The sequence below is a fragment of the Culex pipiens genome, chromosome 3 (genome assembly GCF_016801865.2).
Source record: "Culex pipiens pallens isolate TS chromosome 3, TS_CPP_V2, whole genome shotgun sequence".
NCBI lineage: Eukaryota > Metazoa > Arthropoda > Insecta > Diptera > Culicidae > Culex > Culex pipiens.
In genome coordinates this window covers 11885936-11907040 of record NC_068939.1, presented here as the reverse complement: position 1 = coordinate 11907040, position 21105 = coordinate 11885936, and the positions used below count along the sequence as shown (strand labels likewise).

The 21105-nt window shown below is 37.3% G+C and overlaps 2 protein-coding genes across 3 annotated transcripts in view; one reads left to right on the top strand and one right to left on the bottom strand.

Moving 5' to 3' along the window:
- Positions 1–28: 28 nt before the first annotated feature.
- On the bottom strand, positions 29–3808 carry LOC120432600 (E3 ubiquitin-protein ligase Bre1). Of its 2 annotated transcripts, none has more exons than XM_039597841.2 (5): positions 3651–3808; positions 3044–3432; positions 1144–2975; positions 887–1078; positions 29–819 (listed from the first exon to the last, which is right to left on the bottom strand). In XM_039597841.2, exons 2-5 carry the CDS (start codon positions 3396–3398, stop codon positions 247–249), a joined length of 2952 nt encoding a protein of 983 aa, XP_039453775.1. In that variant the 5' UTR covers positions 3399–3432; positions 3651–3808; the 3' UTR covers positions 29–246. The 2 variants fall into 2 exon arrangements, with proteins under 2 accessions (XP_039453775.1, XP_039453776.1); XM_039597842.2 differs by having other exon boundaries at positions 1147–2975.
- A 3549-nt stretch (positions 3809–7357) lies between these two features.
- LOC120432596 (myosin-9) overlaps positions 7358–21105 on the top strand; it is a 95923-nt gene continuing 82175 nt past the window's right edge. Inside the window, exon 1 of the mRNA XM_039597835.2 lies at positions 7358–7556. The gene's annotated coding sequence lies outside the window, so the exon portion shown is untranslated. The remainder of the gene's footprint in view (positions 7557–21105) is intronic.

The following is a 21105-nucleotide window of genomic DNA, read 5'->3' as shown; positions in this document are numbered from 1 at the left end:
GGATGTAAAAATCAAAAGTTACACCACATTTCAATTTTGTGTAACAGACACACAAAAGAAAAGCTGTATTTCATAAAGTTTCATCGCTCGAAGAATTGGCTTCTTCTTGTCAAACACCATGTTTTTTGATTGGGAGAAAAAAATTATACAGAAACAAAGAATAAAAAGAAAACTGTGCAAAAACAGAAACAAAGACTTAAAAAATCTCTATGTATAATCCATAAATAAGGAGTGTGTTGTGGGTTCTTACGTGGACAGATACAACCGGTGGTAGTCGTTGGCCCCGAAGGCGCAGTTGCACTTGGGGCACTTGCGCTGGCGCGTCTCGTACCGCGTCCGCAGACAGTCGTAGCAAAACACGTGGAAACACTTGGACAGGACGGCGTCCTTTCGCTTGACCTTGCACGACGGGCAGGTCAGCGTTTCCTTGTACTCGCGGATCTCCTCCAGCATGACCTCGTCGATCGTGGTGCCTGACATTTCGATCTTTTTCATGCGTTCGGCCTTGCGCTTGAACTGGGCCAGCTCCTCCTGCAGCCGCTTCGTCTTGTACGCTTCGGCTTCGAGCGAGCTGGTCTTTTCCGCGACCACCTGCTGGGCTTCCTTCATTTGGGCGTGGTACTTTTCGAGGTGGAGCTTCAGGTCGGCCGCCGACTGGGCCGATTCGATCGCCTTGCGTTTGTGCATTTCCATCGCCTGCTGGCGCGCGACCAGCTCCTTCTCGATCGTCGTGACCGTGTTCTGCAGGATGCGTTCCTTTTCCTCGAGCTTGCGCAGAACCACGTGCATCGCCTCGATCTGGCTGTCGCGCGTTGTCACCTGCGAGAGGACGCGGATCAGCGATTTAGTCAATTTCAAACCCTAGGCAGAACATCACTCGACTCACCTGATCCTCCAGCACCTGCTTCTCCTCGCGCAGCAGCTTGTGCATCTGGTTCGCCTTGATCCGGTCCGACATGAGCTTAAAGTTGGCGTCGTCCTTTTCGCGCAGCTGCTGAATGAGCCGCGAGTTTTGCTCCTGCATGTCCTCGAACGCTTGCCCGGTGACCTCCATCTCGTTGAGCAGAGCTTCCTCTTCCTGAAAAACAAACGAGGACGAATAAAAAACCGGGGAACATTTGCGCCGCCATCGACGTGCTATACTACATGGGATCCAACGAAGGGGCGGTAGCCGCTGCCGGTCCACGCGCTATCCGGGGCCACCTTCTGACTTTGGACCTGCTTCTGCAGCTCGTACTTTTGCTCCTCCAGCTGTTTGATCTTCCTGAGTGCGTCCTCGTCCGCGAGCTTCTTACGATCTTCCCGCTTGCTTTCCTGCAGCTTCTTCATCTGGTTCTTCAGATCGTCAATTTCGGCACACTTTTTCTTCTCGGAAGCCATCAGCTGGACCTTGTCCCGTTGCTCCTTTGAGACGCCTTTGTACATGTCCAGCAGCAGTTTCATCTCCTTTTGATCGTTCAGAGCCTTTTTGATCTGATTGCGTAGATCCCGCACCAGATCGGACTCTGCACTCTTCGCTCGCTGCTCCTTGTCCCCCTTGGGCGTCCCAGGTGCCTCAACCTTGATGGGTTTGCCATCCGGTCCGATTTCCTCCTTCTTGACCCCGTTCGGATCAGCTCCGTCGCCTTCCTCGCCCGATTCCGACTTTACCATTCCCGACCCCGCTTCCCCACAATCTTCTTCCTTGACCGTTCCTCCCTGACCGTCGCACGTCCCAGGTTCCTCCTTGATCCCCGCTGCGGCCGCCGCTTGCTCACTTTCCTTCTTCACTTCGGCTTGCTGCTGTTCCTGCAGGGTCGTAAGCTTCGCTCCCGTTTCCTCCAGATCCTTCCGCAGCTTGACGTTATCCGACGAGACTTCCTTGTACTTCTTCTTGTACCGCTGCACTTCACCCTTCAGCTGGCCGTTGTGGTTCTGCAGGGACGTGATGAGGTGGCGCATCTCCCGGTTGATCGGCGCAGTCTGCTCGTTCGCGGCCATGTTCTGCTCGAACTCGATTCGCAACATTTCGTACTCTTTGCGAATTTGCGACAGGACGTCCTCCATCTGGATCATGTCGCTGCGGACGCGCTTTTGCGCGATCAACTCTTCGCTCTCCATCATCTCGATCTGCCGCAGGTGCTGGTTCTTGCTCGTCTGCAGCTGATTGCGGCTCTCGTCCAGCAGGGTCTTGATTTGCATCGACTCGTTGTAGAGCACGGAGAACTGCGACTGCAGACACTTGTACTCGGTCGTCTCGACGATCACCGATTCCGGCAGCTGGCGAATGTCCATCTTGAGCTTCTCGACCTCCTTCAACACTTCACGGTGTTGCAGGTGCAATTTGTCCAGTTCTTGGAGCCGGTTCTGCGCAAGTTCTTTGTATTCTTCGAGCTCCTTCTGGAGATCTTCCAGATGTTGGGCCGCAACGCTGGTCATAGAACCGGCCTTGGCGCTGCTCGGTGCCGACGTCGAGTGTTTGTCCTTGTCCGAGCTGGAAATGTCCCCGTGCAGTTGGTGGTACGCCTTGAGCTTCTCGATAGCTTCCGCCAAATGATTCTCCAGCTTGTCGTTCCGGCAACGGACCTTCTCCAACTCATACTGCAGATCGTCAATCTGGTTCTTCAACTCTGCCGATTCCGTCTCCTTCCCGTTGAGCACGTCCTGAATTTCGCTCATCTTGAGCGAAATCGTGTGGAACTTTTCGTGCAGCAGCGTGTTCTGCGTCTGCAAGTTCCGATTCTCGGCCATCACCTCGGTGTAACTTTGGCGCAGCGTTTCGTCAATCTCCGGCACGTTCGCGTCCGGATCTTCCGACTCGCCCTTCATGGCCAGCGTTATTTTCTCGTTACGCTGCATCAGCCGGTCAAACACCTGGACAATCTTCGCGACGGCACGCTTCGACACCTGGACGCGATTGGCCAACTTGTCGTCCAGTTCTTCCTTGTCCCAGGTGGACAACTGCATCAGGAAGGACGTGGTGACTTCGTTTTCATCTGCGAAAGAAATTAAACAAAATTTCTTTAGATAGAAACTTCCCCCCACGCCACCCTCCCAAACTCACTCTTATTCTCCGACTCGTCCGCCGTCTCCGCGTCGAACCGCTGCAGCAGCACGCGGATGTCCTCGTTCAGCTGGTTCCAGTACCGGTTTACGACGTTCAGCACGGCGTCGTCCTGCGTTTGGCGCTTCTCCAGCTGCTCGATCCGCTGCCGGAGTTCGGCCTCGCACCGAACGCGCTGCTCGATGCGCTGGGCCAGCTTCTTGTTCTGGAACTGCAGCACCTTGATGTCCATCTCCTCCAGCGTCGAGATGGGCCCGATCAGGTGCGGCTCAAAGTGGACCTTCTTGATGGGCGGAGCGGCCCCCGCTCCGGCCGCCCCACTTCCGGCGGAATCATCCGCCGACCGTTTCGACATCGCTTCGGCTCGAGAACAAAACTAAAACAAAGTTCTGCGCTCCGGCGGCGTCCAAACACGAAACCAAACCATTGAATAAAAGAACAAAATTTTATTTAAATTATCGATTTTTCAAAGCTCTCCATTTCTGTGACTCGACTCGCCAGCGAGAAACGTCAAAAAGAAGAGGAAAAAGTGAGGATTGTTTTCGGACAATTTCACCCCCAAAACCATCATATTTCCCCGAAATTTCTCATTCAAATCGTTACTCACCTTTTAGGGCAGCATAAATGCTAACTTTTACACCGATTTGTAGCGATTTTTTAGTGAAAATTAGAAATTAACTTCCGCCCTCTTGGCAATCAACTCTCCACATCAACTCAAGCTGAATTTTGCAGCTTGCTCGGCTCGGCCTAGCGGTAAAGCAGTGATGCAAGATGTTTGCACGAGCTTCGTTGAAAAGTCTGTACACAGTATGGGCAAGGTGTAATTTGACGTGGGACTAAGGTTCTACCAAAAAATGCAAAATACTAAAAAATTTACCAAAAAAATTCTAGAGTTTTTTTTGAAAAGGTCCTATAAGCTATCCAGGTTTTTAAGCGATGATGGCGTTCGAATGGTGAACGCCCGAAATGTCAAAATCGCGCAGTAGCACCAACATTAGAAAAAAAATGTGGCTGTCATGCCATGGCACACTTTTTCCGAAATGTTGGTACCACTGCGTGATTTTGACATTTCGGGCGTTCACCATTCGAACGCCATATTCGCTTAAAAACCTCGATTGTGTTTCATATCTTTATAGGACCTATTCAAAAAAAAAAAAAAAACTCTAGAAATGTCCTCAAGTTTTATGAATTTTTTCGATCTGTGATACCAAAATTCAAAATTTGCAAAATGTCCAATGGTGCGCTTATTCAGTAAAATACCAAAATAAACGTATTAGGTACGATGTTTTTTAAAAAGTTTGCAATCAATACATTATTATTATTATTTTTATTATTGTATTTTTTTTTTCAATGAACATTTTGGGAAGTTTTGAAGAGAGGATAAAAACTTGAAATAAAACTTGCAATGATCTTATTAATTTTTTTTATGTTCAGAATTTATACTTTTCTGAATATTAGAAATACGCTTAAAAACATATCTGCTAACTATGTTTGATGTTAATGCAAAAAAAATAAAAAATGACTAGACATCATTTTACGATGGATCAACTATGGTCCCCTTGGACCGAGCTTTATTGATTAATAAAATCATTGTAAGCCCTTTGTGGTCGTATCTTTGTGTATGTGTATCTTTGTTAACAATAACATCAGCAATCTAAGAATAATTTTTTGGACTCTATTGGGTCCTAAAATGAAGATTAGATTGCTGATATTATTGTTTACAGCGATAAAGCTTATTTTCTGAGTACAATGACCCTTTGTACGACCACAAAGAGTTTAAAATGGATTTTAAAATCAATTTTGAAAAATTAACCTCGCGGTCCTTCTTGACAGAAAAGGTCCTACTTGACAGCTCGTTCCAAGGGGACCACAGTTGATCCATCGAAAAAAGGTTGTCTTGTCAATATTTTTTTGCATTAAAATGAAAAAAAAGTGATCAGAAATTGTTTTTAATCGTGTTTTTGACCGTTGTACATAAAAATTTAGATAGGGCTTTAGTACCCAATTCTACACTCAAGCCCCGATGGTTTGACACCAACTGTTGTCAAACGAACGGGGTCACTTTTTAGTTTGACACCCCTTTTACACGGAGTTCACACACACTACCAAACGTTTGTTTTGATAGTGTGAGTGAGTGCCGTGTAAAAAGTGACAGTTCGTCACTTTTTAGTTTGACTTTGACCAACCAACGGGGTACAAACTAAAAAAGTGTCAAACGAAAAAGTGACCAACCACCGGGGGTAGTTTTTATTTTCAGAATTCTAAAATATGGTTCTAAAGCCCTCAGCAAATTTGTTTGTACAACGATTAAAAACACGCTGAAAACCCATTTCTGATCATATTTTGTTATTTTAATGCAAAAAAAAAGTTGACAAGACAACATTTTTTCGATGGATCAACAATGGTCCCCTTGGAAAGAGCTGTCAAGTAGGACCTTTTCTGTCAAAAAGGACTGCGTGTTTAATTTTTCAAAATTGATTTAAAAATCCAATTTAAATTTTTTGTGGTCGTCCAAAGGGTCTTTGTACTCAGAAAAATAAGCTTTATCGATGTAAACAATAATATATACAATCTAAGCTTCATTTTAGGACCCAATTGCTGAATTTATCATTTTTAGAATTTTGCTTTTGAATTGCTAACTTCTTGAGTTTTAGTTTTTTTTTAATACAGTACTTATTCGGTAACTGGGCTGAGAACATGGCCCAGTTACCGAATGCTACTCGCTAACTGGGTGGATCGAAAAATGACGAGGGGATCGTCAATGCAAAATATGCTTTACTTAAAATATCAAAATTGAAGTAACTCAGAAATATTTCAGAGTTTCTATAATACACTTTAAATTTTATTTTTACTGTCACATGAAAATTCATAAAAAAACATTAAAACGATTTTTAAACTGGGCTTTTCAAATTAAAAAGCAGCACAGTTATACAGCGCCCAGTTACCAAACAAGTACTGTATTTTTATCTTTGAATACAGGCCAGACCTGATTATCCGATGCCTCGATTATTTGAAGGTTTTTATAGGATTTCGGATAATCTAATCATGATAAAAAAAAAGTTTCTTTCGTTTCATTGACTTTCTTACTATAAACATGAAATTCGAGTTCTGAGACCACATTTTATCCAAATTTTAATAGTTTATTGCCTATTAACTTACAACATGCATTTTTCAATATTTCATCGTCGCCATTTTGGCCGTCATCCTGGATTTAAAAATTCTAAATCACTTTAGAGTAGTAAAGGGATAATACCTATGCTCGAAAATAAAAAATCAAACAACGAAAAAAAAATCCTGATTCGATTATCCGAAGAGAAATTTTTCCGAGGTCTTCGGATAATCGAGTCTAGAAAGTATTTGTATTTCTTTTAAATATTTGAATTTTAAAATTTTACTGGATTAATTTTTTTGAATACCTATAATTGATTTTTTTTATTTTTGCATTTGTCAATTTCGAAATTAATGGATCCTTTAATATATTTTTTTTTGCAGGAAAATTAAAAGAAACGTCATCTACGTTCAGCTTGAGAATAATATTTTCTTGAATAAAGAGCCGTTTTTCACCGTTTTTTTATAATGAGTTTTGCGTTCCTGATAAGCTTTATACTAGCATAGTCAGTATATCGTATTAGCCTTTAGTTGGACTTTGTCAAACCAACGAAACGGTTTACAAAAAACTAAAAAAGTGTAAAGTGTTTACAGACATATAAATCGACTTATACAGTTATTTCGTAGCATCGCATTTTAAAATCAAATTTCGACACCCCTCGTCCGCACCCGGTGCAAAAAATCCCATCTGTCAGTGCTCTGTTTACAACCTCGCACTCTCTTTCTGGCAACACTGCCGCTCCCAGTCGCTCTCTTCAAGCGTTCCTCTTTTCAGTTCAGTTTACGTTGAGAAACCGTTGGATGTGGTCGCGTCGAGGCTCGCTTTCGTTCCAGGTGTAAATTAACAGTTTTGTCGCGATCCGCGCGCGATTCAGGCAGGCCAGCAGTGGAAAGAAGCACCGTTTTTTCCCTCCTCTTGTCGTGAAAAGAGGGAGGGTTTTCTTCTTTCTGTTCTGCTTTTCGTTCGTTGTGCAAATAGAACGCAAAGGGCTCTCTCTCTGCCCAATTTAGCCAGAAGCCAAAAGTTGGCGAAAGTGAAGTTGAATAAGTGTTTTGTGAAATCGTTGAGCAACTTACGGCAAAGTCAAGAAATTTGTAGTGTTTGGAAAATTGTGAGTTGTTGGAATAAATAGCACTGTTCAGAATAAAAAGTGGAGGAAAATTGAAATGCAAAATTATTCGGTTCCTGAAATTATTTAAAGTGAAATTCATATGTTAAGTCTTTCTGGAGTAAAAATTTGTTCAAAATAATTGTGCAACAAGGATTACTACATCAGTCTGCGGAAAAAAAACAAGTTCAAAGAGAAACAAGTTTTTTTTTGCTGACCTCCCGTCACAGCTGAGTGGAAAACGAAAGGATATTCAATTTTCGAGCTCTGGCAAGCAGCAAATAAATAAAAACTCGGTAAGTTTTCACAAAAAAAAGCCTCACCATTAATTTGACCACATGTTCCACATTAAAATAAAATGAAACAAAATTCCAATTCGATTCTTTGAGCAGCAAAAAAAAAAAAACGAAAAACAAAATGAAACAAGGGGAAAGAGACTTTCTGTCCAAAATTTGACACAATCAACAGCCTTCCCTCCGACCAGCTATGGCCGTTCCCTTTTTCCTTGTTCCCCGAAAATGAATTAAGTGGGTGACATAATGGCAGATTTTCTCTGGAGAAGAGAGCTTTATGACGTTTCGCATACGCACACTAGCGCACCATCTGATTTTGCTAGCCGGACAAAATTTAACCTCAATCTTTTTTGTGTACGTACACGCAATACATGCGCACGTAGAAACCTCTAGGGCCGTGCCCCGGGTTGCCAGACTTTATGTGATGTTGAGGGAACGTTGCTGGATATTTTATTTTATATATTTTTACAATTGTCAATGTTTTCGTATAGCTCTATAATTTGTTTAATGAATGTAGATAATGTAAATAAATTATTACAAACTGAAAGGGCTAAATAATGACAAAAATAACAGTGCTTAAAAGTTAAACATGCACTCATTAGGGTGCTTAAAAGTTTAACCTTTCCGCACTCTTGAGCCGATAAGTAGTGGGCCGTTTCACCACTCAAGAAGAACAGAAAAATTAAGTTGTTTTACAACGGAAATGCAAAAAAAAAGAATATTTTAAAATTATTGACTTGATTCAACAAATGTGATTGAAACAAAACCTTTCAAATTTACGTGATTTTCAACTAAATTCTAGGAAGTATAATAAAAAATTGCTTTTAAAATCTGTGTTTTCGAATTACCTACTAAAAACGTGTTTATCACGTCTTTCTTGTATCAAACAAGGCAAAGTGATGCTTTGTTTGGAAGAAAAAGGGTTCTCGGATAGAAAAGTTTGTGGAAAACAAAATTCGACAGTCGATTTCCAAAGAAAACGCTAGAATTGTTGCCTTCCTCAACTTTATGGAAGACTTTAAATTACAAAAAAAATCTCAAATATTTATACCGTGTTCCCAGAATTCGAGAATGCGAGAATAACTTTAAAAGTGTTGTTTAAATGATGTCTCGTACTACACAGTTTTTTTTTTATCAGTTATCAAATTTGATAATTGATAATTTGATGAGTTTGATAAATTCTACATAAGTAGCGATATTTTAAGGTTGGGCACTCAAAATTCAATTTCAGAGTTTTTTTTAGTATGTCCTATAAAACATATGAAACACAATAGCTTATAGGGCCTTTAAAAAACTCTAGAATTTTTCAATTCCCGTCCGCAAAAAGACATTTCCAGGACCGCAAATAATAGACATTTAACACACAAAGGTTGATTGTAAATCGTCAAAAATGGCGTGTAAAATGGTCACCAGCAACCATCGTACAAAAATGCTAAACAAATAAAAAATCAAATTGTTGGCACTTTTGAGAAAAAAATATCAAAATATTAAAAAAAAACATCAAATTGCAAGCACAAATAATTTTTATTCAAAGAAATTAAAACAACCAAATTCTTAAAAAAAATTTAATGTCTTACGATAAAATTTGAATGTTTATTTTGTTTTACTTGAAGTTTTTTTTTTTAATTTTTTTTATTGTACTATTCTTTTAGAAAATATCAAAATACCTAGATATTGTGTAAAAATATATGTTTTCACTTTTTGTTTTGTGAACTTTCATGTTTAACTTATAAAGTCTTTGTTGATATATCAAGTTTTCGGTATAAAAATGTTCTCAAAGGTTTTTTATTTTTTTTGTTGTGGCCATAATGCTCAAATAATTTCAATGTATTTTTTCATATAAATAAAACGTGTTTTTTGTTCGATACAGTATTTTTTTTTACTTTTTGTATGGACTGTGATTTTTTGTTTATCATAATTTTTTGATTTATAGAAAATATGTTAATCTGTGTCAAATGAAAAATAATATAAAAAAATTTGATGTTAGTGCTCAAGTTGAATACACTCAAACCCTGATGGTTTGACACCAACTGTTGTCAAACGAACGGGGTCACTTTTTAGTTTGACACCCCTTTTACACGGAGTTCACCCACACTACCAAACGTGTGTTTTGATAGTGTGCGTGAGCGCCGTGTAAAAAGTGACAGTTTGTCACTTTTTAGTTTGACTTTGACCAACCAACGGGGTACAAACTAAAAAAGTGTCAAACGAAAAAGTGACCAACCACCGGGGGTTGAGTGTAGTGTAAAATGTGTATTGCAAAGCTCTTCAAGGATTAGAAAATTAGTTGCTTGGAAATTTTACTCTGTGACAAAAAAAAGAAATTGCGATTTTTCGTGTATTTTATTAAATTTTCGACTTTTCCGATTTTCCGAGTTGAGTGGCCACCCTGTATATTATTGCAGGGTTGCCAGATCATTGGAATTTGAAAGCTTTTTTATTTGCTCTTGTTTTTTTTTCGCGTTCTTTATTTTCTTACTTTTAGCATCAAATTCGAGTTCTGCGACTTCATTTTGGTAAAATTTGAATAGTTGAATGCGTATAAAATTAAAAAAAAATCTTTTTTTTCCAAAAAAAAATCAATCTTTCATCACCGCCATTTTGGCCGCCATCTTGGATTTAAAAATCTAAATCACTTTAGAGTAGTTTAGGATCATACTAAAGTTCAACAATCAAAAATAAGACAACACAAAATTATTTTCTTTTCGATTAACCGAAGTGAAATTTTGCCAAGGCCTGCGGATAATCGAGTCTGGACTGTATAAAGAAAGTTTAACTTTTTGTCCAAATAATCATAATTTTGAAAACAAAAATCAAAATTCAAAATTATCATTTGAACTCAAAATATGACCAAAAATCGATTTTGCGACACTTTGGCTCAATTCTGAGGGCAGATTCAGATTCAGCGGGCAAAATTACATGGAAAAACATATATTTGGATAATTTTCGAATTTCGTTAGGGTGGTCCCATATGGTTTTCCCTTGAAAATTAGCCTTTTTCAAATGAAGATATCTCGAGTTTAAAGAAAAACACCCCTGGGATTTTTTCAGCGTTTGTAGGGCTGGATCTCCTCTTTCAAATGCAACCTAGTGCTTAAAATTTGGCTTGCGCCTTTTCGAGATATTTAAGTTTTAAATTTGCATCTTTTTTGCCTTAAAATGGCTGTAACTTTTGACCCTTAAGTCCAAATTGACCTGTCAAAAAATAAAATTGTTTGTTTTTTAGAGCTCTAAAAGTGCCCCGAATATCACTTTTCTCTAAAACTTAACCCTGAATTGCCACATTCAAAAAACTGATTTTTGAAGGTTTGCTCAGATGCTTTCTATTAATTTGGTCGTAGAAGGCGTAGATTACGAGATAAAATTTTGGTGTCTTCGACAAAGTTGCTTGAATTGGCAAGCTCAACAACTTTCTAGAAGACAAAAAAATTCCCAAAAATATTCCTGAAAAGTTAGATTTTCAAAATCACCCTAATAGTGAACCACCCTAATTTTCAACCAAACCAAAAGTTGCCCCTTTCCATTTGCAACAACTCTTCTGAAGACACCAAAGCTCCAAAACTTCACAATTTTTCGGAAAATCCGTTTTCCACTTAATTTTGCGATCTGGACCACTGTGCAATGGAATCTCATCATAATAGAAGTTTATGCAACAAGTTGCAAATCTTTTTTTTTTTAGGCGCTGGTCGTACATTTTTCTAAAGAGGCTCTCTGTCGAGCTGGATTACTACGACGAGTGCTGAAAAAATCGCGTTTCGCAACGAGTTCATATTTTTTTGTAGTTCCGTAAAACACCATTTGAATTTGGTTTTTTTTTCAGTGAAATTTTTGTTTCTCCGTTCGAGCATTCCAGAACTCAAATGGATGCTGAAGAGCACTTTTCAGCACTGTTATTTTTGGCGATGAAACGTAGGCCGTTTTGTCATTAAAGAATTACGGAAAAATAAAGAGTTTCACGACGGAATTGCAAAAACAAAATGTTTAAATCTTTAAAACAAAAAGTTTTATGAAATCAAGTATTAAATATGATTTTGTTTTTTTTTTTTTTTCTGGCAACATTATTTCTCTATTATCCCACGGGACTCCGGCACGAACACCGCCCGAGGCGTCCATAGAACGAAAAGAGAAAGGTTGTTTCCCCTCTCACCCCAACCAACCAGGCAGAGCAAGAGTAACTTTTCAGTTATTCCTTTCCATCAGGGCTTGGCCCGGTTGTCAAGGATACCCAAGGCCAGAACAGATTTTTGGAAGGGGTCCCACCTAGCCTACTGGGTTGGGACAAGGCAAAGACGATTGAACGGGGAATTTCATTGTGGCAGCAGAATTTGAAGAATGGATGAAACTAGAATTAGTTCGCTCGCTGTTCGAGGAGATTGTTCTTGCCGACGAGATTAACCAGTTTAATTTGGTTTGGTTCATTATCAGATTATGCTGTGTACCACGCGTCGTAGATTGATTTTGCCGACTAACAAGGTCACGTCAGACAAACCAAATCACGTGGCTAGAGAGTGCAAAAAAAAAACAGATATTAAAAAAAAAGTTCAAACGAAATATAACCCCACGTCACGCCCTGGAAAATCTCCGTCGCATGCAAACACGCAAATTTGCCATTATTTGCGCGCGCTCGATGAAATATATGATAAACAAGGTTCAAGGGACCGACGACGACGTCGGGTCAGGTAGCGGCGGAAGAAGCTTCATCATGCAATGCATTCCGGAGACCCTTTTTTATGTGGGCCAAAGCGAATCGCTTGTTTAGTTTGCTTTCTTTTCGCACACAAACGTCAGGTAGAAAGAAAGATAAACTACGGGGAAATCCGTTAAACAACGGCCAAGGTCATTGCGTACGCCGGAATTCGCAGCAGGGTGCAACGAAGAACCACGTGCGTTGAAGAAGGCACCGCACCGGTTCTCGGCTGTACGTAACAGTACTACCAAATTCCCCACCCGCGAGAATGTGGAAACTGATCGATATCTGTACCGCTTGGGGAGTGCGGGGTCGATGGGGGGAACACTTGGGCAAGAGGCTTGTTTTGTTGGGGAATGTGTGCCAATTCTTTAATGGTCGGGCAGACACACCAACTTGTGGAGCCTTGGTGGGTTGGCGGAGACATGGTGTCGAGCACAATAGAGCACATTTTATAACAAGTAAAATGTTTTAAGAGAATTTAAAAATATCGACAAAAAATAGTTATAGAACTGGCAACACTGTCTTTTATTATACAACTTTTCTTACTTATGTGACTTCCTTACTTATGTTATTTGAAAGACTTTTAAAATTCCTAAATAATTTTTTTTTATGAAATAATATCCAGCTTGAAATAAAATTGGTAAGCGCTGGCAACTCTGTTTGAAATGTTGATTCTTATTTCACAATTTAATGCGATATCGATGCACAAAATGCATTTTTTTTAAAGATTTTTTTACTGTTTTCAGGAAGTCAAAAATCAACGCAAGTTTGGTTGTACAATAAAATTTCGTGTTTTTTCTCCGTTCTTAAATCTGTAGTTTTTTTCATATAATTTTATATCATTTTTTGCCTTTTGGGTATTTTTGAGAGTGAGAGTGAGAAATATTCAAAAACACTTGATAAGCAAAAAAATAAAATTTGGTTTATTAGACCTTTTTCTATTTTTTGGGTTTTTTTTTATTAATATCTGTCTAGTAATGTGCTGCTATAACATTAAACAACCAAAAAATAAAAATAAATTAGTAGTTTATGCAACAAGTTGCAAAAAAAGGATTTTTTCAACACGAGTCGTACATTTATCCAACGAGGAGCACCGAGTTGGATAAATACGAAGAGTGCTGAAAAAATCAAGTTTTGCAACGAGTTCCATACAACATTTTTTGCAATTCCGAAAAACACCCAATGAGTGAAATTTTAAGTGGAATTTTCATGTATTTTGTCAATAAATCGTTTAAGGGTGCACAGCAACCAAGGAAGTTGTTGTATTCTTATTCCAAAATTGTTGAACTTACGGACCCAATCCTGAAATAATTTGATTATAAAATTTGACCAATTTTGTTGTAAATCATTTTGAAATAGTAGGTTAGGGGATGAATAAAAAATCAAATCGACAGTTTCCGTAGTTTTGAAGATACTAAAATTTCTGTAACAATATTCTGGGTGCTACAGCTCTGGTTGATGTGCACCGTTAAATCAAAAAAAAATTTAAAAGTGTTACTTTTCGAAACAAGTGCTGAAAAGTTCAACTTTTCAGCACCCATTTCAGTGCTGAAAAGTAGAACTGTTCAGCATTTATTTTGAAAAGTGTTGCTATTCGATTCTGTTATTTTTGGTCCAGAAAAGTAGGATATTTCGTCATCCAAGAATGACAGGAAAAGTAAGTAGTTTCACGACGGAATTGCAAAAAAATACCTTTTAAGTTACAAAAAAGTTGGCTTTTCTTTGTAGTGATAATGAGAGCCAACTGTAAACATTCAGTGTATTTCATGGATTTATACATGAAATGTGAGCAGTATGAACTTAAAGTTTACATTTGGTACACAGATCAATACAAAAAAATGCCATAAATTTGGTAAATATCTTACAATTCAATTCAAAATCGTATAAATCCTCAAAAAATCTTTAAATCAATAAATAACCAAATTTTAAAATTTCACAAAAATATAAATAGTTCGGAATGTTATGGCGTTTGATTCGACTTTGTTTCATGTAATTTGCCAATGTTTTGAAAATGATACGTGCAGTGCTTCTGGGGACGCGCAGTCCTGTTTTTTCTCGATAATTTTCGTCTCTTTTGTGTCTGTTTGTTAACTCATCAAACTATCGATTTTATGAAGAGTAAAGCGTCATTTATTTACTATTTTTGAAATTTGCTCGCGTTATCTAAATTGTAAAAACAGTAAAAATATACTGATAAGTCCAGCCCATAGCACTACTGCTCGGCTGGCACGCGTACGATAAAAATAAACCATTTTAAATAATCAATTATCTATCTTTCCGCAGCCGGCTGCCTAAGATTTAAAAAATTTCAACCGATAAACAAAATGCTCATGGTCACATCACTGCCACTCGTGAATCCTGACCTCATACCCATCTACTAACCCCCTCAAAACTCATGTGATACTTTGTCGGAGAAGCAGTCGATTGGGCGGTCTCTATCACTCAAGTATCGGACTAACATTCCCATCCACTTCCCCGTGACCCTACCACTGGTCGTGGCCGGCGCCGGTATTGATCAGCATGATAGGGGCCTTTGAGAAGTTGCGAAGCGAGGAAAGATAGCACCCACTCATCTTCCACGGCTCGTGGATGTAACTTCTGGAGGTCCTGGTCAATAACGGAGTAGCAACTGCGGGTGGGCACCTATGCTTATGCTTATGCTTTGTAATTTGCCAATGGTTGAAAATTTGAGATTAAATCCAAAAGTATCAGGAAAAATCAAAAATCGGCAAGGTAAAAATAGACACACGGAAAAAATATCCGTTTTTTAAATTAGGCTTTACATCATCAACAGTATAGGTCTCAAAATATTTTTTTTTTAAATTTTCTTATTTTTAAATATATATTTAGGTTTATTTTACCAGAGTGCTGGTGCAAAATCTGATAGCAAAACAATTTTTTTTATAGAAAATATGATTTAAAAAAACTTATGTATTGTCAAACTAGATTTCAAAAAATAATTTATTAACACTTATTCAACAAAAATCAAGCAATTTTTTCCGTGTGTCTATTTTTACCTTGCCTTATTTTAGATTTTTCCTGATACTTTTGGATTTAATCTCCAATTTTCAACTATTTTTTTAATTTGGCATTGGCATTGGCAAACCATATGAAACAAAGTTGCATCAAAAATAAAGTTCCCAAAAATTGTTTTTTTTTTAAGTTGAAATCGTATATTTTTTTTGAAAAAGGATTTTTTCTTAATTAACAAAAATTTTGCTCTTATTTTTCAACTCGCGGTTACTCGGAAGTTATTGTTCTATTGTGAAAATTGCTGTTCTTTTCTATGAAAAACAATTAAGAAATTTTAGAATCAAGTGTTACCTTTTGAAAGGACCTTAAATTTTTTTTTATTTTTTCAAATGCCGAGAAAGATTTTTAAATCAGAAAATTATTAAGAGCAGAAAATTGAACAATTGTTAATTTTTTTTATGTTGAAAATCTAACCGATAATTTCCGAGCTGTAGCGAGTTCATAAATAAGGTCGAATTAGACTATGAAAATAATTGCTCTTTTTACAAGAATTTTTAATTGATAAAAATGGAACCTTCCTATATTTGGAAAACGGTGCACTTGATCAGAAAATGTGTTAAGTTGATTTCAAATCATTTTTTTATAATTTTGCTTTTCAATATTTATTTTTTCCCAAAAATATTTTTAAGCGTTTTTTTTACCATGTTGCAATATATCATATTATGCTAGAGTAAAGACTCTAGCGCAAAAAAGGCATTTTTTGTTCCCTGAAACATATGAAAGTTTTCCGAAAAAAAATCTTGTTTTTTAATTGAGCTTTTTGTGCTAAGTATTCAAAAGAAGGATTTTTTACCGTGTACCTATTTTTTATTGTATAGTCTACAACTTAACTGAAGATACAAAAGCTATCAGAAAATATCTGCTCAAGATATAGATTTCAGAATATGTATATACAAAGCAAAAATATAATTTAAAGCTGAATTGAAAACAAATAAAATAATAAACACGTCGCCACCATGCAAGTTGTGTGCACTGTACATGTGTCACTTCCGAACTTGTAAATTTGCAAATTTGATTTTGCATCTGGAAAGTATTTTTAAAATTTTGCTCTTCAATTTTGTTTTTCCACAAAAATCTTAAAAAAAAAAAATATATATCAAATTTGAACCATTCTTAACTCTAGTGCAAAGATGCCTTTTTAGTTCCTTAAAACACAACAAAAAGTTTCCAAAATTAGCAAATACATATTAGAGTGTAACAAAAATGACTTTTTGGCGGGCATTCAGGGGTTTGTTCCGGTGGGCATACTGAGCCCAAATCCCAAATATGAGCTTGGTTGGACGTAACAGGAGCTGGCGCTCCGCCCTTCAATTTTAAATAGGATTTAACCCGTAAAAAATGTTTTTTTCAAAAATGTCAATTTTTGAGGCATTTTGGCCACCAATGCGTTTACCTAAAACATCACTGGCGTGTAGGCCAGATCCTTGCGCATCTTTTGGTACATATAACATTGAAGTTTGGAGCATCCTAAAGCTCGGTACAGATCTTCAAAGTTTGGCATTTTTTCGAAAAATCGGCCCCGGCAAAAAAGATATGCGTCGCGACCAAACTTTGAAGGTCTGTACCGAGCTCCAGGATGCCCCAAACTTTAATGTTATATACACCAAAAGATGCGCAAGGATCTGGCCTACACGCCAGTGATGTTTTTGGTAAACGCATTGGTGGCCAAAATGCCTCAAAAATTGACATTTCTGAAAAAATCTTTTTTTACGGGTTAAATCCCATTTAAAATTGAAGGGCGGAGCGCCAGCTCCTGTTACGTCCAAACAAGCTCATATTTGGGATTTGGGCTCAGTGTGCCCACCGGAACAAACCCCTGAATGCCCACCAAAAAGTCATTTTTGTTACATCCTAATACATATGCTGGAAATTCAAATTTTATTGATAAAAAGTCAAAAACAAAAACACCTTAGCAAAACCTACAACTTTGCCGAAGACACCAAATCGATCAGAAAATATTTGCTCAAGAAACAAATTCTATTAAAACTACAAAATCAAGAATATAGTTCGAAGATAAATTAGAAAATAAATAAAAACGTGTCGCCACCATGCAAGTATAACAAACAGAAATGGAAATATACTAGGCAAGCCGGAAGACGAGGATAATCTCTTGGTGCGGAAAATGATTGATGTTTGGGCAAATTCGGTGGGCACGCGAAGAATGTTGAAAGGTCAAAATTCAGGCATTTTGCGTTATATTAGGCATTGAATCTGATTTGCATAGCTGATTTGGTAATGGAATGTTGTCAAATTGGCTAAATTTTCTACTGGCCAAATTTAATCTTGAAAAATAATGTTTGTTCTGTGAGAATTTTGACTTTTTTTGTTTAATAATAATGTTTTTTTTTTTCAATTATTTCAAATTGGGTTGGGCTGTAGAGGGTTAATTTGCCTTGCTGTCTACTTTCAATTCAATTATTCAATTTGCATGTTATGATAACAAAAAATGCACCTGCAAGTGCTTCGATTATGCAGCTTATTAGCCATAATTTTCTCGCTCTTTCAGGTGTTTCTTTTTTCTCTAGCAAATTATAAAGTCCTAAAAGAAAACATATTCAAACGATAAATTAATTTAACGATAAATTGCTCCCATCGGCAACAACAACAACAATCAAGATTATTGCCTCACCGATAGCAATAAAAACAAAATCCGATCTTTGCGCCGGACCCATTTCTCCCAATTTCGAAGCTCGTTTGGTTATCCACCATACCTGGGGTGGTATTTGGTGAGCCCATTAGAGCGTTTGATGGTCGATCTTCTTCTTTTTCTTTCTTTTTTTCGACAGCAGATTGGATCAATCCGATTATACGCGAACGAACTAAATACGAAAAAAAAAACAATTTCTGCAATGGAAAATTTGATCAAATTGATAAACCGTCTCGTTTTTTGTTTAACGAAGCGTTTGGCCTCCATTTTTCTTGCCTGCTTGGTGCTGGGTTTGTTGTTATTATTTCGTAAATTCCACCAAAATTCCTTCTCTCACGTGGTTTTCAATTTTGCGCTTGGCGGCTCGGTCAAGCCACAAGTTTCATGGCGCGTTGTTTGGAAATGGACTCCGAGGTGCTAGTTCAAGTTATTTGTGTTGTTGAAAATCTTGAAATGTTGAAAATTCAGATTGTGAGTACTTTGAGCAGCTTTTAAAGGATTTGTCCTCTACTAAAGAAAGGCTTTGGCTACTTGCTAATAGATGTCGCGACATGCAAGTGTCAAACTTGCATGCAAGTTCTCTTTGTACGTTGCAGGTTGCTTACAAGTAGAAGTTTGAATTCAATGAATTGGTTGAGCCAAATCAATAATGTGCTTCATTTGTTCAACATACCTTCTTCCACATATTGCACCGATTTAATTCGCCAAAGCCAATCAAATTTGCTAAGTAATCACCTCATTTGCAATTGCGCTTACCTCTTTTACGTAAGCGCGAAGCAAAGTCGGCGGAAAACACTATATAGCAATGAATGAATAAATGAAAAACACTACAGAAAAGTAAATAATAATAACAAATAGAAGGAACTCGCCAAACAGGAAAGAATCCATACATCGGTCACGAGGAGCATGGCGTGAAGTTCAGCCATAATGATGAAAAAAATAAAAAATAGCGCAATTATCGATGGTCCGATGGTCGGCCTTTCTCCTTGGAGTGGAGGTGGCGTTTCGTTGAAATTCAAACAAAAACTTATATTACTTCAACTAATTTTGTAAAAATACAAAGATTTTACGTTCTGTCAACATTGAATACTAAAATGGGTGAATTTTCGTCACCGCGCGCAGATCATCGTTTGTTTTGGGGTCATTTTTGCAAGAGCTTGGTTGGGGGGGAAAAAATTCAAGAATGGAGCAAAATTAGCCACGGTCTCGGTTGGCTCAGCGAAAATTGGCGCGATGTGTACAGCGACGACCAGAAGGTAGCTATTAGTGTACTGTGAGCGCGAAGAAAATAGGTAGATGGAAAGGAGAAGTTAAAAAAAGTTAGTAAATAGAAAAAGCTTACTAGCCGTGGCGAATTTGAAAGTAGACGAAACAAAACCGCTGTGAAAACCAAAAAAGCTGCAATCATTTGAAATGTACCCGATTGGTTTTTTGACTTGAGAATTTCAGGAGCTTTAAATACTAGAATTAAAGATTCAAGTGAAAAACATCAAAGAAGAAGAAAATTCAAGATATATTTTCATCAGCAAAATTCTTCAAATTTACATCATCTTCTTCTATTCTAAATAAAAAAAAGATCACAATTTCACTCAGTTTCTTATGGAGAATTGCTTGAGTTATAATGACCAAAATGACCAAAAAATAAAATGACAAAAAATACCAAAATGACTCAAATTGCCCAATTTACCTAAATGACCGAAATGATCATAATTACCAAAATGACCAAAAAGACAAAAATGACAAAAATGCCCAAAATCGTCAAAATGATCAAAATGACCAAAAAGACCAAAATGTCCAAAAGGTCAAAATGACTGAAATGGCCAAAATGGTCAAAATGACCAAAATTACCAAAAGGTCAAAATCACCAAAATTACCACAATTACCCAAAAAATTGAACAAAATGATCAAAATGGCCCAAATGAGCAAAATGACTAAAAAGATCAATGAACAAAATGAACAAAATGGCCAAAATGACCAAAATGACCAAAATGAGCAAAATGAGCAAAATGAACAAAATGACCAAAATGACCAAAATGACCAAAATGAACAAAATTAGCGAAATGATCGAATTGGCCAAAATGACTACACTGAGCAAAATTAACAAAATGAACAAAATGACCAAATGGGCAAAATGAGCAAAATGACCAAAATTATCAAAATGACCAAAATGGCCAAAATTACCAAAATAACCAAAATGACCAAAATGAGCAAAAAGAGCAAATTGAGCAAAATGACCAAAATGACCAAAATGAGAAAAATGAGCAAAATGGCCAAATTACCAAAATAACCAAAATGAGCAAAATGAGCAAAATGATCAAAATGACAAATATGACCAAAATGAGAAAAATGAGCAAAAAGGCTAAATTACCAAAATAACCAAAATGAGCGAAATGAGCAAAAGGATCTAAATGACCGAAATAACCAAAATGAACAAAATGAGCAAAATGATCAAAATGATCGAATTGGCCGAAATGACTAAACTGAGCAAAATGAAAAAAAAAAAAAACAAAATGAGCAAAATGACCAAAATGATCAAAATGGCCAAAATGGCCAAAATTACCAAAATAACCAAAATGACCAAAATGAGCAAAAAGAGCAAAATGACCAAAATGACCAAAATGAGAAAAATGAGCGAAATGGCCAAATTACCAAAATAACGAAAATGAGCAAAATTAGCAAAATGATCTTAATGAGCAAAATGAGCAAAATGATCAAAATGATCGAATTGGCCAAAATGACTAAACTGAGCAAAATGAACAAAATGAACAAAATGAACCAAATGAGCAAAATGAGCAAAATGGGCAAAATGACCAAAATGATCAAAATGGCCAAAATGAGCAAAAAGAGCAAAATTACCAAAATGACCAATATGAGAAAAATGAGCAAAATGAGCAAAATGGCCAAAATTACCAAAATAACCAAAATGAGCAAAGTGAGCAAAATTAACAAAATGAACAAAATGAACAAAATGAACAAAATGAACAAAATGAACAAAATGAACAAAATGAACAAAATGAACAAAATGAACAAAATGAAAAAAAATGAACAAAATGAAAAAAATGAACAAAATGAGCAAAATGAGCAAAATGAGCAAAATGAGCAAAATGAGCAAAATGAACAAAATGAGCAAAATGACCAAAATGACAAAAATGAACAAAATGATCGAATAGGCCAAAATGACT

What these genes read in the sequence shown, in the direction of transcription:
- LOC120432600 (XM_039597841.2), bottom strand. Translation starts at nt 3,398, where the DNA reads ATGTCGAAACGGTCGGCGGATGATTCCGCCGGAAGTGGGGCGGCCGGA. An exon ending in GGACGAGTCGGAGAATAAGA is followed by an intron (nt 2,976 to 3,043) that starts GTGAGTTTGGGA and finishes TTTCTTTCGCAG; the next exon opens with ATGAAAACGAAGTCACCACG. An exon ending in CCTTCGTTGGATCCCATGTA is followed by an intron (nt 1,079 to 1,143) that starts GTATAGCACGTC and finishes TTTGTTTTTCAG; the next exon opens with GAAGAGGAAGCTCTGCTCAA.